This window comes from Gossypium arboreum, chromosome 9 (assembly GCF_025698485.1).
Source record: "Gossypium arboreum isolate Shixiya-1 chromosome 9, ASM2569848v2, whole genome shotgun sequence".
Taxonomy (NCBI): domain Eukaryota; kingdom Viridiplantae; phylum Streptophyta; class Magnoliopsida; order Malvales; family Malvaceae; genus Gossypium; species Gossypium arboreum.
This window is the reverse complement of record NC_069078.1, coordinates 40,160,150-40,177,265: the sequence shown is the minus strand read 5'-3', so window position 1 is coordinate 40,177,265 and position 17,116 is coordinate 40,160,150. Positions and strand designations below refer to the sequence as shown.

Below are 17,116 nucleotides of genomic sequence, written 5' to 3'. Positions count from 1 at the left end.
TACATTACCGACGGTTTGTAAAAGGATTCTCGATGATAGCCACACCCATGACGAAACCGCTTCGTAAAGATGTCAAGTTTGAATGGACGGAAAAGTGTCGTAAAAGTTTCGACCAATTGAAAACTCATTTGACTAAGCTCCAAAGATTAGTACAAATTTTGAATCGGCAAAGAGTTTGTCATCTATAGTGACGCCTCCCTACTTGGGTTAGGTTGCGTATTGATGCAAGAAGGTCGAGTTGTGGCCTATGCGTCGAGACAATTAAAGCCACATGAGAAAAATTATTCGACCCATGATCTCGAATTGGCTCCCATCGTATTCGCCTTAAAGATATGGCGACATTACTTATTTGGTGAGAAGTGCCATGTGTATTCGGATCACAAAAGTCTCAAATATTTGATGACTCAAAGAGACTTAAATCTGCGACAAAGACGTTGGCTCGAGTTGGTAAAAGATTATGAGCTTGTCATTAATTATCACCCGGGAAAGGCTAATGTGGTTGCGGACGCCTTAAGCTGAAAATCACTATTTACTTTACGAGCTATGAATGTACAGTTGTCTATTCTACCCGACAATGTGTTAGTAGCCGAATTAAAGGCCAAACCATTATTGACTCATCAAATTCGTGAAGCTCAGAAAGTTGACGATGAGTTGATTGTAAAACGGGCTGAATGTGTTCCGAACAAGGAATCAGAGTTTCAAATTGATGATGACGATTGTTTGAGGTTCAGAAGTCGTCTGTGTGTTCCAAAGAATTTGGAACTTATTTCGATAATTCTGAATGAAGCCCATTGTAGCCGAATGGCAATCCACCCGGGGAGTACGAAGATGTACAATGATTTGAAACGTCGGTTTTGGTGGCATAGTATGAAACGAGACATCTCCGACTTTGTTTCGAGATGTTTAATATGTCAACAAGTGAAAGCGGAACATCAGGTGCCTTCAGGGTTACTACAGCCGATCACGATACCCGAGTGGAAATGGGATCGAGTCACAATGGACTTTGTGTCCGGACTGCCATTGTCAGCTAGCAAGAAGGATGCAATTTGGGTTGTTGTTGATAGACTGACTAAGTCGGCTCACTTTATCCCCGTGCGTATGGATTTTTCATTGGATAAACTAGCTGAATTGTACGTTTCTCAGATTGTGAGATTACACGGGTATCGATTGCTTGTGTCGGATAGAGATCCGAGGTTCACCTCGCGATTTTGGAAGAAATTGCAAGAAGCTTTGGGTACCAAGTTGCATTTCAGCACCGCCTTTCACCCCCAAACCGATGGTCAATCCGAGCGGATAATTCACATACTTGAGGATATGTTGAGATGTTGCATCCTCGAGTTCAGTGGTGCATGGGAACGGTATTTACCTTTGATTGAATTCGCTTACAACAATAGTTTTCAATCAAGTATTAAGATGGTGCCTTACGAGGCCTTGTACGGGCGTAAATGCCGTACACCATTGTTTTGGACCGAGCTCGGTGAACACAAAATTTTCGGAGTGGATTTAATTAAAGATGCTGAATGAAGGTAAAGGTAATCCGTGAAAGTCCGAAAGCGCCACGATCGTCGTAAATCGTGACGCGGATTTGAAACGAAAGGACATTGAGTATCGTGGGAGATAAAGTGTTTCTTAAAGTTTCGCCTTGGAAAAGATACTCGATTTGGCCGTAAGGGCAAGTTGAGCCAGATTCATTGGGCCGCATTGAAATCTCTAAATGAGTTGGCCCGATTATGATCGCTTGATTTTGCCCTTGAACTCGAAAAGATTCACAACGTCTTCCATGTTTCAATGCTTCGACGCTATAGATCTGATCCGTCGCACGTAATTAGTCCATCAGAGGTTGAAATTCAAGCCGATATGAGTTATGAAGAAGAACTGATTCGTATCCTAGCTCGTGAAGTGAAAGAGTTGCGAAACAAAAGGGTTCCGTTAGTGAAAGTGTTATGGCTCAAACACGGGATAGAAGAAGCTACTTGGGAACCCGAGAACTCTATGAAAGAGCGATATCCAAATCTATTTACCGGTAAGATTTTCGGGGACGAACATTTCTTAAGTGGGGGAGAGTTGTGACAGACTTAAAATGACCCTAGTCGGAATGTGGTTTCGGGACCACAAAATCGAGGCATAAAAATAATTTGATATTTATTTTGATGCCTATAATATGTGTTAACTCATGTGTGACATTCTTGATGCTTTAATTTAGAGTTATAAATGTGAATTTCACTAGAAAGGACCTAGTAGTAAACTTTGAAAGTAGGATAGGGAAATGTGTGATGACTAATTAAAGCATGCATGCAAAACAATGGTCTTGCATGTCAAATATCCCTCTTTTACAAGTGATGGCCGGCCATGACAAAGAATATGGGCAAAACATGTCATAGACATGTTTTGTTTGTGCATCATGGGTGAAAAAATAAATTAATGAGCATGGGTAATAAAGAAATGGAAAAAAAGAAAAAAATGGTCTCATGCATGCCCATTGCCGTGAGTTGTGGAGAAAGAAAGAAGAATTTTGTTCATCATTTTCATTTCCTTTGGGCTGAAAATTCTAAGGAAGAAGGAAGGAATTCTTGTTTCATGTTGGTTTGGAAGAGGTTTAGGAGGAGGTTTGGCCATACTTGTACCTAGATTAAGGTAAGTTTGATGTTTTGCCATGAGATTCATGTATGTTTTTGTAGTTAGCTTGAGTTCTAACTAGCCATGGTTCAAATCCTTACTATGTCATGGAGATGATATTCGGCTAAGGTGAGGTTGTGTTGATATCATTTGCATGCTAAAAGTGAAGCTTTGTAATGGTGCATGTAATGGTGGATTGATGATTATTGAATATTCTTTTTAACACTTTTGAGTGAGAGTTTGATAGATACCATGAGGTTAAACTTCATGACATTGTAAGCTTGTAAGTTGGATGATGGAGTTCATGCTTTGTGAAGGTAAATAGGGTAGAAGGAGCATTCGCCATAATGAAAATATATGAGATAGTCATAGTCATCCTTATGATTCTACCCTTGCACCTATATGTATATATGTTTGCACATGATGTATTGGCATGACATATATACTATTTCAAGGTATATATTTGCTTGTAATGATGTTTCGGTTATGAAGTACATGAGAGATGTGTATTGAGCTACAATATGTAATCGTTAGTTAGTAAAATGTATGCTGTTTTTGTGTGGTATTAAGTGCATAATTGGCCTCAACATGGACATGCATATTCGCCACATGAAGGGGGTTGGTGTGCATGCATTCGGTTAGAGGCAAGCATATTGGTGCCTATTCTTGGCTTGGAAATTTCGCTAAGGAGAGTACTAACTAATGTGTTGAATTCGATTCGTGATTTCGTACACATGTGACTCTAATGTCTAATGTGTATAAGGGCTAAGTACCTTGAGCTTCACTTTGATGTTTGAATAAATTGTATTGAATTGCTTGTTGTGATTAAAATTGTGCATGACCATTGAGTATTTGAGCTAAAGGATGGCCAAGGCCATAGGACCATTTAAGTTTCCTTGTCATATTCGCCATAAGCTATCATAATACGATTTTAATAAGTTAAATTTGTGAATTAGCTCAAGAGCTTAGAGGACCACCGTTGGATAAGGGAAAGGAAAAAGTGATTGAATAGTCAGTCGAAATCGTTCGACAACATCCGAGGTAAGTCTTGAGTAATGACCCTACTTGAATTATATTGAAATCATGCTCCTTGTGTGTGGCTATTGAGCCGAAATTGTAAAGGTTTGATAAATATTTTGTGTTTGAGCCTTAGTAACGAAAATGAAATATGGATGTGTCGTGATTATTGATATATGTGTACATGAGCATTTGAATGATATCCTGCTAAGTCCCGAAGGCATTTATGCTAGTGATTATATCTCGGCTAAGACCAAGGCATTCGTATGAAGTTGTTATATCCGGCTAAGACCAAGGCAATTGTGCAAGTTACCAAATCCGGTTAAGACCAAGGCAATTGTGCTTGTGGTTATATCCGTTAAACTCAAGGTACGTGATTCGAAATGAGCAATCTTGCTGTAAAATTTCAGTTTATACACTTGTGAAAATTCCAGCAATGAGGTATGTTCGTATGTGCTTGAATTAGTTGAGTCCTTACAAGTAAGAATTCGCTTAGTTGATAAACGAGCTACCGCCTTTGGTGAGTTGTTCTTTTGTGTATAAACATAAGGGTCGGTAATGTGAAGTGAGTATGATTATGAGAATGTGTATTAATAAAGTGATTCATTTAGTCATGTAAACGTAATACTTTAGTCAAAGCTGATTTCATTACTTGAGACTTACTAAGCATTAAAATGCTTACCCGCTGCTTTGGCTCTCTGCTTTATAGATTTTGCTCGTTAGCTATCGGATTCGGGATCATTGATGTCGAAGTCATCCACACTATCAAAGCCCCATTTTGGTACAATTTTGGTTGAACTTTGAAATGGCATGTATAGGACTATCCTTTGTTGTAGGTCATGTACCTTTCGGTTTTGTGTAAACTTGGATAGCCATGCGAAAATGGCTTATATAATGCTTAGCATAGTACTATAATCATTTGTATGTTGATCATTATGAGGTATGGAATGGTTTTGAAACGATTAGCCATTGAATGGTTAATCATGATCACACTTTGTGCTATTTATGCAAAAGGGCCAATTGAATCATGGAAATCATGAAATAGGTAAAGCCTACCTTAAAGGCGGATCTTGACAAAGAAGAAGTGATGTGGATGTGAAAAATCACTAAAAATAGTAGGAATGGTATTAAATAGTGAATAAATTATGTAAATGAACCTTGATGAATCTACTTTCATATGGAAGAAACGAAACGGTCATATGAGTTATATGTTAAGAGCTATTAAAGTTCTCGTGAGACTTTAACTAATAAATCAGACTAATTGGCCCAACCAAAAATTCTAGAAAAAATTTATGTTGATGGACTTATGAGTCTAGTTTCGGGGAAAATTCTGAAACCGATTTTCGAGCTTTAAAACTCAAGATATGATTTTTAAGGCGACAAAGATTCAAGAACCACTAGTCTGGAAAATTTTTTTACTGACCGTGAAACAATTAAGTTAAGTCTGTGTGCACTTTGTGTTCGACTCGAATTGGACTCGGAGTGCACGGGTGTTACAGTTTCTCCCTTATATTTTTTCGAAAGAGAATGTGAAAATGAAATTAAAAAAAAAAACTTAGTTTTTTTATAAGGGGTAAAACAGCACCGTTTGGTGCCTAGGGTCAGATTATTAATACGGCGTCGTTTCATGGCCCTTCACCTGCGTCCTGACCCGAGCCAACCCAAAAGGAGATCCGCGTGTTTTTTCTAATGGGCTATTTGTGCGATTAGTCCCTCCATCTTGCTCTATCATTCGATTGGGTCATATTTATATTTTCTTCATTTTTTAATGTTTCCCCGAGATTTGTGCGCTACTTTAATTTAGTACGTGTTTAAACATTGCGTTTAGGAACTTGGGATAATTGCGTTTTTAATCCCCATTCTTTTCCGCGCATTGTGTTTTAATCCCTAATTCTGTTTTAATGATTTATTTATTTATGGATTATCCTTTTTATTTTGTTTTTATTTCAATTGAGTTTTTTTTTAATTTAAGTTTATGTAATTTTTTTATTCATTGCAATTTATTCATTATTCATTTGCTAGAAATTGTTTTAACATATCATTTTGAACTACTTTACTAATTTTACATTGTTTTAGTTGTTATTTTATATTTTCTTTTGTATTTTTGATTTGTTTTATTATATAATTTATTTATTTTAAATTTTTCTTTTATGTATATTCTTTGTTTTTAAAGATTTATATAAGGTTTCTTTTAAACACTCTTATACATTATTATTTTTATATACATTGTTTATATTAAACTATTTTTATTTTATGTATATTATTTATTTTAGATTGATATATATATATATTGTTTTGTATATTACTTACTTTAAATTTCTTCTTACATAATACTTATTTTAAAATTCATTTATATGCTACTATTTTACATATTATTTATTTTCATTTTTATTTTTTATAATTTATTTTAAACTTTTATATGTCTTACCTATTTCAAAATTGTTATACATATAATTTATTGTTTTGTATATTGTTGATTTCAAATTTCATTCTTTCACATTATTCATTTTAACTTTATTCATCATCATTTGAAAGCTTGCCATATTTTATTTATTTTAATTTGCTTTATTTTTTATTTGTTATATTTTAAAATTTCATTAATCTTTGATTATTAATATTAGTTTTGGAATAGTGTATGATGTGAGATTATCGGCATTGTATGTACCCTAATTTGTTCCTTTGTATTTTCATATTATTGTTAATCATTTGTATAACCTTTTATCCATGTATTTTTCTTCCATGCTTGCAATTATGCTTTTATTTCTTGTTATTGCATCATGATTACAATTCCAACTTTTGCCCATATCGATTGTCTTTTATCCTTAAGTAAACCAAACAAATATATTTTGAGTCGGTTTTATAATCTCTTATTTGAATGTTTCTCAAAACAATACAATATTTTGTGTTTAGAAATTCGAGAAATTATGCCCTAACGTGCTGGGTTTCGATTTTCCATTGACCAAATAACCAAATATCCTTTTAAATTTTCAATGCATGAATTTTGGAAGTCATGAGATGATCTTGGTATCGAGGGTTTGAAATGTTGTATCCTAACATGCTGAGATGATATTTTATTCCTTCAGAACAAGAGAATCTTAATATCCAATTCTAGTTACCCAAACATTTTTTAAAGGAATTGTATTTTAAATTATTTTCAAATTTTCGACATTAGGACATTAATTAATCAATAAGGTACCAATTTTGGGCACTACGAGGGTGCTAGTCCTTCCTCACACGTAACCGACTCCCGAACCTATTTTCTTGAATTTCGTAGGCCAAAATCAATATTTTAATAAAATAAAATGTTTTATAGGTGATCCGATCACACCTAAATAAAAGGGATTGGTGGTGACTCCTTATTTCTTTTTAAAGTCGATCCCCGTTTTTTCAAAATAAAAAAATGGTTTTCACAGGTTGGCGACTCCACTGGGGATAAATAAGAGAGTCAGGCCGTAAACTTGATTATTGTCTTTTTGTCAAAAATGGAAAATTTGATTTGAAAAATCATGATTCTTTTGTTGCATTTGTTAGTGATCCTTATGATTGTTGTGGTTTGAGTCTCGTAGAATAATCTTGCATTGCATTGCATGACCGTTGTGGTTACACCTTTTTAAGTGGGATGAGAAACTATGCCTTCATGAGGTTTTCACCTCTGCATCGACTAGTGGACTACTTCTGGGATACATCCGTACCTATGTCTTCGTGAGATTTTCTTCTCCTCATGGCCATAGGGAAATGTATTCCCCTGAACTGAACTAGATCCATATGAGCCTATAATGGGTGAGGATTGAGGTCAATCTACTGGTTTAGGTACCCTTTCTTTAGAACTGAACTGCATATAGTTAACCCTAAGAACCGACCCTAGGTAGAGCTATCCTGAACCTTAGCGGTTACCCAGATAGGTGTTTAACTATTTTTTGTTTGTTTTGAATTTTATCATTTGTATATGATACTGACTTGTTGTGTTTTGTTTTGGATGTAATTGCATAACATTGCATATTTAAAGAGGTGTCGATTCGTGTTCGGTTACTAAGTTAGAAGACTTGCCATGGAGAATGAATTTCTTGATAAAGTGGAGGATAATGCAGCTGTTTGTATATGGTCAGAGAAATTACAATTAGAGAAAAGGGATAGTCTAGCTGAGGGGTATACATCTGAGTTGTGGGACTTCACCCATATTAGTTTGACACAAAATGAGCTTCAAGAATTGAGAGATATATGGGCCCATTGGAATGATGAGACTAAGCAGTTGTTCTACCATAATTATGGCTATCTACCTTATTTGCTCAACATCAAGGTGGACAAGCATTTGTTTCGGGCTATGGCTTAGTTTTGGAACCCTGTCTATAGCTATTTCACTTTCGGGAAGGTGGACTTGGTGCCCACTGTGGAAGAATATACCACCTTGCTTCACTATCCAAAGATTCAAGTCAGCAAAGCTTACTCTAAGGCCACTAATGTCCCAACTTTTATGAAGAAATTAATGAATATTATCGGGATGAGTGAACAGTGGGTTATGGTCCGAATTTAGCAAAAAGGGGATGGTAAATGCAGTTCTTGGGTGAGTTTGAGGGACTTGGTCCTAGCACATCCGAGTGTAAAAAAGAAAGTTGGCATATTCACCTTGAGTATTTATGGCTTGGTAATCTTTTCTAAAGCTTTAAGGCATATAGATGAAGCAGTCGCTGATTTATTTGATCAACTTGATAAAAGGATACACCTGTACCTGCAATTCTAGCCTAGACATTCAGATCTTTGAACATGTGTCGGAGGGCAGGTGAAGGAAGATTTATTGGATGCGTACAGTTATTATTGGTATGGTTTCATGGTCATTTCTGGAAGGTGGACAAAGTCTCTTACCAAGTCTTCTCTGAGAATTATTCTACATTAAAGGAGGAAGCAGCTACGCAAAGGAGGGACAACATATCAGAGGAAAGGTGGATGGTAATTCTTCAAAATCTCAAAGAGGAGGATGTTGAATGGAGAGCCCTTTGGATGGTCCTCGACGAGATCCTTTATCGCTGTGGAAGTTTTGATTAGGTACTTTTGCTTGGAATTTGGGGAGCCGTTGGATATGCCCCTTTGTTCTATTAAGGCAGTACAAATCAAGGCAGTTTATACCAGTGACACACAGACTAGCTCAATGTGAGTTCTCATATAAGCGGGACAATTATAAAATAAAGGTAAGTAGACCCGTTGGATGAAGAGATTGGTTGTTGGTTCAATGACGACACCTGAATACAATGGATGGTTTAGTAAAATGATCAACGATAATATTCCTGAGCCAAATCAAGAGGGCGCGCAGTCGATGGAAGAATATCTACAAGTGGTCCCATCCGAGTTAGAAATCGTAAAGTAGGACTTTGAGAGAAAGAATCCAAAGCTCAAAAAGAAGATAGAACAATTAGAAGAGGAGAAGATGCATCTGAGGCTAGATATCGATGTTCAAAAATTAGAGATTGAGAAATGGAGAAAAGGAAAGAATAAAATCGAGGAAGATTTGGATAGCCTCAAAACGGGTTATAAGAAATTGCGATTGCTGGGTTGGGAAAAACATCTGAACAATGGCGACACGAGATCCAAAAAGAGAAGGCCAAACCCGATCAATGGGAAAGAAAATATCAAGACGCTCAGGGTCGAAAAGAAGCCTTAGAAAAGAGTCTGTCGGAAACCTAAAATGAGAAGATCGGATTAAAAGCCAGAATAGCAGAACTAGAAAAATCACTTCATCAGCATCGTAGCCGTAATTCTGTAATGAAACTGAAGGCGAGCTTGGATGAGATTAAAAAACTGAAAAAGAAAGTCGAAAAACTAGAGATTGCATTGCAAAACAGTGAGCTCCAGGTTGAGATCCTTGAAACAAGTAATGAGTGTTATAATGACAACTGCATCGATCTCAGAGTCAAGTTAGGGATAGAGACTACATTATGGGCGAATCTGTGGCCCAGGTTCGAGAGGTGGCTAACCATCTATAGACTTTAGCAGTTCAAACAGATGTGTTGAATGTGAAGTATGAGTTTGAGTCAGACCAGGGGCAGGCACTAGGTTTACTGCTTAAGAAAATTAAAACTTTGAGCATTAAGGCAAAACCTTATTTGTAACTCATTTTATGTAAAGAACTTTGTTTTCTAGTAAAGTTTTCTAAATAGGATTGAATCAGAATCGACGCCTTTTTGCATTCATTTCATGCATTTGCATTACATCATATACATTAAAGTCTACCAAAAGATCCTAATTAATTAAAAAATTGTTTCAGTAATCTAGAAACCGACAAAAATCTACTAAGTACACATCCTTACGGTACACAAAGAAAGACTAAAGTAATGGATAAAAGACTAAAAAGGTTAGAACAAATGCGGAAGGAGATGGAAGAACAGATGCAAGCATAAATGCAAAAGCAATTTGCTAAAATCCAGCAGGATATGAGGGATCAAATGCTGGAGTCACAAAGGAACATGATGAATCAGCTAACACAACTGCTGACTGGTGGACAAGAGAAAGGAAAAGACCCTATGGTCAATACTGGAGATGAAAATGAAGATCATCTTTACCCTCTCGGTTTTACCCTGAAAAACACATAGACACAAGCCGAGGTGTGTACGTGAAGGCCATCCGTTATAATCAGGCCCCAACAATTTCAGGCCAGTGCTTCACTGCCAGTTAACTATCAAACAGGCTCAGGCTCTAATCTAGGGGATAACCCAACTAATCCCATCATCCCTGATCTAGATGACATGATGAAAGCAGAAAGAGCGAGAATGAAGCTCCCAAAACAATTGGAAGATCGATGTAGGTGGTTAGAGAAGAAGTTCAGAGCAATGGAGAGTGCTGACTCTCACTGTGGGATCGATGCTAAAGATTTAAGCTTGGTTCTGGACCTAGTGCTTCCCTCCAAGTTCAAAACTCCTAAGTTTGAAAAGTATAATGAAACTAACTGCTCTGAGGCTCATATTACCATGTTTTGTAGATGAATGACGAGGTACATCAACAATGATCAACTATTGATTAACTACTTCGAGGACAGTCTAGTTGGGGTAGCATCTAAATGGTACAACCAATTGAGCCGTACCAAGATTAGCTTATGAAAGGACCTTGCTCAAGCTTTCATGAAACAGTATAGTCACATGACGGACATGACCTTGGATAGGATCACCTTGCAGAATATGGAAAAGAAATCAAAGAAGAGCTTCTGACAATATGCCTAAAGATGGAGGGAGGTTGCTATACAAGCTCAGCTACCTCTCCTAGAGAGACCACCATGCTATTCATTAAAATCTTAAAGGCTCCATTCATCACTCATATGTTGGGGGGTGCCACTAAAAGCTTCTCAGACATAGTGATGACTGATGAAATGATCGAGAACATGATAAGGAGCGGCAAAATAGAGGCAGGGGATAGTACCAAGAGGTTAGCCCCAAGGAAAAGAGAGAATAAGGTGAACAACATGAGTACATAAAACAAAGGTCATTCCAAGTCACTCACTGTAAACCAATCAAAGACGGTAACTGTCAACCACCAGAGCACCTCGAGACAAGAATCCAATACGAGGACGAACACAGAAAGACTATAGTTCACACCTATACCCATGACGTATAGGGAGATGTATCAGAACCTATTCAATGCGCATGTAGTGTCTCTCTTTTATTTAAAGTCAATGCAACCCCTATATCCCAAATGGTATGACGCAAATGCTCAGTGTGAATACCACGCTGGAATCACTGGGCATTCCATTGAAAATTGTACTGTGTTCAAAAAGTTAATTGAAAGATTTATTAAAATAGGGTTTGTAAAGTTTGATGACTCTTCCACACCAAATGTAGCAGAAAACCCGTTACCCAACCACATTGACCAAGGGGTAAACGGGATAAACGAAGGCGGGAGGAAGAGGGTGAAACAGGAGGTTGTAGAAGTCAAAACCCCATTGAAGTGGGTATGGAAGGAGATGGTTAAGAGAGGATCGATCGTATTGGATTCAAAAGAAGAATCTGAGGAAAAGAGGAACTACTGTGAGTTCCACAATGAAGCGGGGCATGAAATCCAAGAGTGTGGAGAGTTCAGGGCCATAGTGCAAGATAGGATAAACAACAAAGAAATGAAGTTTTACGAAGAGGTCAAAAGCCCCAAAGAGGGAAATATATGCGCGTTAGAAGGGGAATCGATGACGCAGATCCAAAAAGTCAATTACCAAGTAGTTATTTTTTCAAGACTTAAAAATAATGAAGCGGGAGCACGAATGCCACCAAAAGTCATAATCCAAAAACCTATAGTCTTTTTCTATAAAGACAGCAAGAGGGTTCCATGGAATTATTACTGTAATGTGACGATCTCGAGAAAGGAGAACCTAGCTAACGCTTCAAAAGAGGACCAAGGTGTGGATTCATATACGCGTAACAGAAGGTGGTACGATTCAGAAAGTAAGAAAGCAAAACCTGCAAAAGGAAAAGCCATAATGGTCAAACAGAAGAAGAAAAGAACAACCAGACCTGAACCCCCTGTTAACAAGCCGGTAAATGAAGAGGAGGCAAAAAAATTTCTAAAGTTTCTAAAGCATAGCGAGTACAGTGTCGTAGAGCAGTTGCGTAAACAACCAGCTCGTATCTTGGTGCTAGCCTTACTCCTAAGCTCGGAGGTTCATCGCAGCTCACTGATGAAAATCTTAAACGAAACTTATGATGCTAACGATATTTTTTCAACAAACTAGATCGCTTGGTTAGCAACATAAGCACTGATAACTTCATCTTCTTCAATGATGATGAAATACTACCCGGTGGCATGGGATCAACTAAGGCTCTACACATCACCACCTGCTATAAAGGGTATACACTACTGGTGGTATTGATTGACAATGGATCGACTCTGAATGTCCTACCATTATCCACATTGAACAGGTTGCCCGTGGATAGCTCTCATATGAAAGCCTGTCAAAATATAGTGAAGACGTTCGATGGCACAGAGAGAAGGGTAATGGGCAAAATTGAAATACCTCTTCTGATCACCCAAATACATATGAGGTGGACTTCCTGATGATGGATATTAAGCCTTCATACAATTTTTTGTTGGGGAGGCCCTGGATACATTCTGTAGGGGCAGTGCCTTCATCACTCCACCAAAAGTTGAAATTGGTACAGAAGGTCGGCTGGTGACGATAAATGCTGAGGAGGACATCATCGCAGCAGTGACCAGTGACATTCCATATCTTGAGGCAAACGATGAAGCAACCAAATGCTCCTTTCGATCTTTGAAATTTATGAATGCAACATTTATCACTGAAGGGAATAGGATCCCAATGCCTAAGATATCCAAGACTACAAGAATGGGCTTGCAGCTAACTATTAGGAAAGGGGCCTTACCAAAAAGAGGACTCGAGAGACACCTCCAAGGAAGGGTTGAGGCACTGATATTGAAGGACAAACAAGACCGCTTAGGCTTATGATTTAAGCCAGACGTGAGACAAAGAAAGAAGGAACTAGAAAAGAAGCAAGAGAGAAGGAAAACACAGTTGAATGGGGAGGAAATCAAATAGGAACCAATTATGTTCCCCCATATGTCGAAAACTTTTCTATCCAAAAAGATCATTCATCTTGAGCGGGGCACGCCAAGAAAGGAAACCATGGAAGAAATGTTGAGAAACTTAAGCGTCAACACAATATCTGAAGAGGAAGCTGGAGAAGGAAATTTGTCCAGCATTTTCCCCTACATACCTGGAAGTGTTCTGGACAACTGGACTGCAGAAGAGATTCCTATAGTTTTTAGAGCTAACTTAGAGTAATGTCCAGAACACACTTATTGCTTTAGGCCTAGGAGTAATAAGAATCTTTTGAGAAATAGGCTTATGTTCAAAAACATTATTTCAATAAAATACACATTTGTTATCATTTTGATCAAATATTCTTTTATTCTTTCCATTTCATTCATAATCATATTATACAAATAATTGCTCTTTGATTCTTTTGTCCTTTGGACATTCTTCCAAATATTCTTTTGTTCTTCATTCATGATCATACCATACAAATAAGTATTCTTAGATTTTTTTGGTTCTTTGTATCTTCCTTCATCCTCATAATAGGTCTCCAGATATCAATGATACGAGCGACACTGCTAATGACTCAGAGTCTCTTTTTGAGCGAGATATGTGTATGGAGGATTCTCAGGATTTCGAAGATGACCGAGGTTGTGACCTATCTCTTAATTTGTTGAGGATGGTAGAGCAAGACGAGAAACAAATCCTACCTCACAAATAAGCAATAGAAATTGTGAGCTTAGGAAAGGAACAAGAGGTGAAGATCGTAACTTGTATCACTGTGGAGATAAAGAGAGACCTTATTGAATTACTTCAAGAATTCAAAGATGTCTTCGCATGGTCATACCAAGATATGCCCGGGTTAAACACTGATATCATGGTGCATCGACTCCTCATAAAGGAAGAATGTAAGCCAGTTCAGCAAAAACTCCGAAGGATGAGGCCCGACATCTTGTTAAAAATAAAAGAAGAGGTTAGAAAGTGTTTGACATCAAATTTCTAAAGGTGGTGAAATACTCAGAATGGGTAGCCAACATAGTCCCTGTCCCTAAAAAGGATGGAAAAGTACGAATGTGTGTAGACTACAGAGATTTGAATAAAGCTAGCCTAAAAGATAATTTCCCACTGCCTCATATTGACACCTTGGCGGACAACACGGCGGGGAACTCACTGTTCTCCTTCATAGACGATTTCTCCGGATACAACCAAGTCAAGATGCATCCTGAACACATAGAGAAAACCACATTCGTAACCATGTGGGGAACTTTCTGCTATAAAGTGACGCCATTTGGACTGAAAAATACTGGAGCAACGTATCAAAGAGCCATGGTAACCTTGTTTCATGTTATGATGCACAAAGAAGTTGAAGTTTATGTCGATGATATGATCACAAAATCTCGAATAGAGAAAGAACACGTTCAAGTCCTGAAGAAATTGTTCTTAAGGTTGAAAAAGTTCCATCTAAAACTCAATCCGGCAAAGTGTACTTTTGGAGCCAGGTCCGAAAAGTTGCTTAGGTTTGTAGTCAGTAAAAAAGGGGATTGAGATCGACCCAGAAAAAATCAAAGCCATACAAGAGCTACCTTCACCGCATACTCAAAAAATAGTTCGAGGTTTCTTAGGGAGATTAAATTACGTTGCCCATTTTATTTCACAATTAAAGGAGAAGTGCGACCCCATATTTCGTCTTCTTAAGAAACACAATCTAGATGTATGGGATGAAGAATGCCAAAAGACTTTCTACAAGGTCAAACATTACTTGTCCAATGCCCCAGTGCTAGTGTCACCTAACCCAGATAAGCCATTGATATTGTACTTAGCAGTATTTGAAAACTCCATTGGATGCGTGCTCGGCCAAAATGATGAGTTAGAAAGAAAAGAAAGAGCAATATACTACCTTAGTAAAAATTTACTGAGTGTGAGACAAGGTACTCACCAATAGAGAAGTTGGGTTGTGCCTTAGTTTGGACAACCCGAAGGCTAAGATAGTATATGTTGTATCACACCACTTAGCTCATCTTGAAACTGGACCCTCTGAAGTACATGATGGAGTCGACAGCTTTAAATGGAAGGATGGCCCGATGGAAAATTCTGCTTTCTAAATTTGACATAGCCTATCTGAGTTAGAAAGCAGTAAAAGGGAGTGCAATAGCAGATTTTCTGGCCAGTAGAGCTTTGGAAGATTACGAGCCCTTGAACTTTGATTTCCCGAATGAGGATCTGGTGTGTGTTGCAACCACTGAAGGAGGTGGTCCAGAAGAACTTCCCTGGAAACTAAACTTCGATGAGGCCTCAATTGTTGTGGGTAATAGAATCGGGGCAGTCTTGGTATCCCCAAATGGAGATCATTATCCATTTACTAGTAAATTGGATTTTAATTGTACAAATACATAGCAGAATAAAGCGTGCATCAAGGGTATCCTTCCAGCCATAAAATGAAAGACCAAAGTGCTAGAGATGTATGAAGATTTTTGCGCTAGTGATTTATCAACTCAAGGGAGAATGAGAGACAAGAGATCTCAAGTTGATCGATTATCAAAAGCTGGTCCTTGAATTGATCAAATAGTTCGATGACATCACCTTCTGCTACCTTTCACGAGACGAACATCAGATGCCTGATGATTTGGCTATCTTAGCTTCCATGATTAAGGTGAATAAACAAGAAGATGTAAAACCCATCCAGGTGAGCATTTAAGAAATTTTGGCTCACTGTTACAATGCTGAAGAAGATGAAGAAAAAGATGATCCCCCCTGGTACCACGATAAAACCCATCCAGGTGAGCATTTAAGAAATTTTGGCTCACTGTTACAATACCAAAGAAGATGAAGAAAAAGATGATCACCCCTGGTACCACGATATATTGTGATATGTGAAAAATTGTGAATATCCTGACCAAGCAACTGAGAATGATAAAATGACGTTGAGAAACTAGCCTGGGACTATGTCTTAGATGAGGAGGTCATATACAAAAGAAGAAAGGATCAGGTACTATTAAGATGTGTGGACACCGTTGAGGCCAAGAAAATCTTAGAAGAAGTCCATGAGGGCATCTGTGGGACACACGCTAATGGTTTTACAATGGCCATGAAAATTATGAGATCCGGGTATTATTTGTCCACCATGGAAGGAGACTGTATCAATTACACCAAGAGATGTCATAAGTGCCAAATCTATGAAGACAAAATTCATGTGCCTTATTCACCTCTGCATGTCATGACTTCCCCAAGGCCTTTCTCTATGTGGGGCATGGATGTGATTGGACCAATATCGCCAAAAGCTTCCAATGAGCATCGATTCATCTTTGTGGTTATCGACTACTTCACCAAGTGACTAGAGGCCGCTTCATATGCCAATGTTACAAAATCGGCAGTAAGCAAATTCCCGAAGAAGGAGATCATATGTCAATATGGAATGCCGGAGAAGATCATATTTGACAATGCATTGAACTTGAATAATAGCACAATAGTGGAGGTCTATAGTCAATTCAAGATCAGACACCACAACTTGTCACCGTATCACCCTAAAATGAATGGGGCAGTGGAGGCAGCCAATAAAACCATTAAAAAGATCGTGGGGAAAATGACTGAAACTTATAAAGATTGGCACGAGAAGTTACCATTTTCCATTTTTGCTTATCGAACATCTGTCAAGACCTCTACCGGGGCAACGCCTTTCTCGTTGGTCTACGGAATGAAGGCGATTCTACCTATCGAAGTTGAGATTCCTTCTCTCTGATTTTTGTCAGAGGTGAAGCTAGATGAAGCAGAATGGATCCAGTCTTGATATGATCGGTTGAATTTGATCGAAGAAAAGAGGCTAAGGGCTATCTATTATGGTCAGATGTACCAAAAACGAATGATACGAGCCTATGACAAAAAGGTTCGCCCTAGAGAATTCCATGAGGGGGACCTGGTTTTGAAAAAGATCATTCCCATACAAAAATATTTCAGAGGGAAATGGAT

General features: G+C 37.9%; 1 protein-coding gene across 1 annotated transcript; it reads left to right on the top strand.

Moving 5' to 3' along the window:
- The first annotated feature begins 11,218 nt into the window (after window positions 1-11,218).
- LOC108455410 (uncharacterized) lies at window positions 11,219-13,066 on the top strand. Its single transcript, XM_017753967.1, has 3 exons — window positions 11,219-12,227; window positions 12,335-12,594; window positions 12,698-13,066. Exons 1-3 carry the CDS (start codon window positions 11,219-11,221, stop codon window positions 13,064-13,066), a joined length of 1,638 nt encoding a protein of 545 aa, XP_017609456.1.
- Window positions 13,067-17,116: the final 4,050 nt, after the last annotated feature.

Bases quoted from the DNA above. Each gene is read 5' to 3' on its own strand.
- LOC108455410 (XM_017753967.1), top strand. From the start codon at position 11,219: ATGACGTATAGGGAGATGTATCAGAACCTATTCAATGCGCATGTAGTG. The intron at 12,228-12,334 runs GTATCTTGGTGC...TCAACAAACTAG, and splicing joins GTTGCGTAAACAACCAGCTC to ATCGCTTGGTTAGCAACATA. The intron at 12,595-12,697 runs GTAATGGGCAAA...TTTGTTGGGGAG, and splicing joins TCGATGGCACAGAGAGAAGG to GCCCTGGATACATTCTGTAG.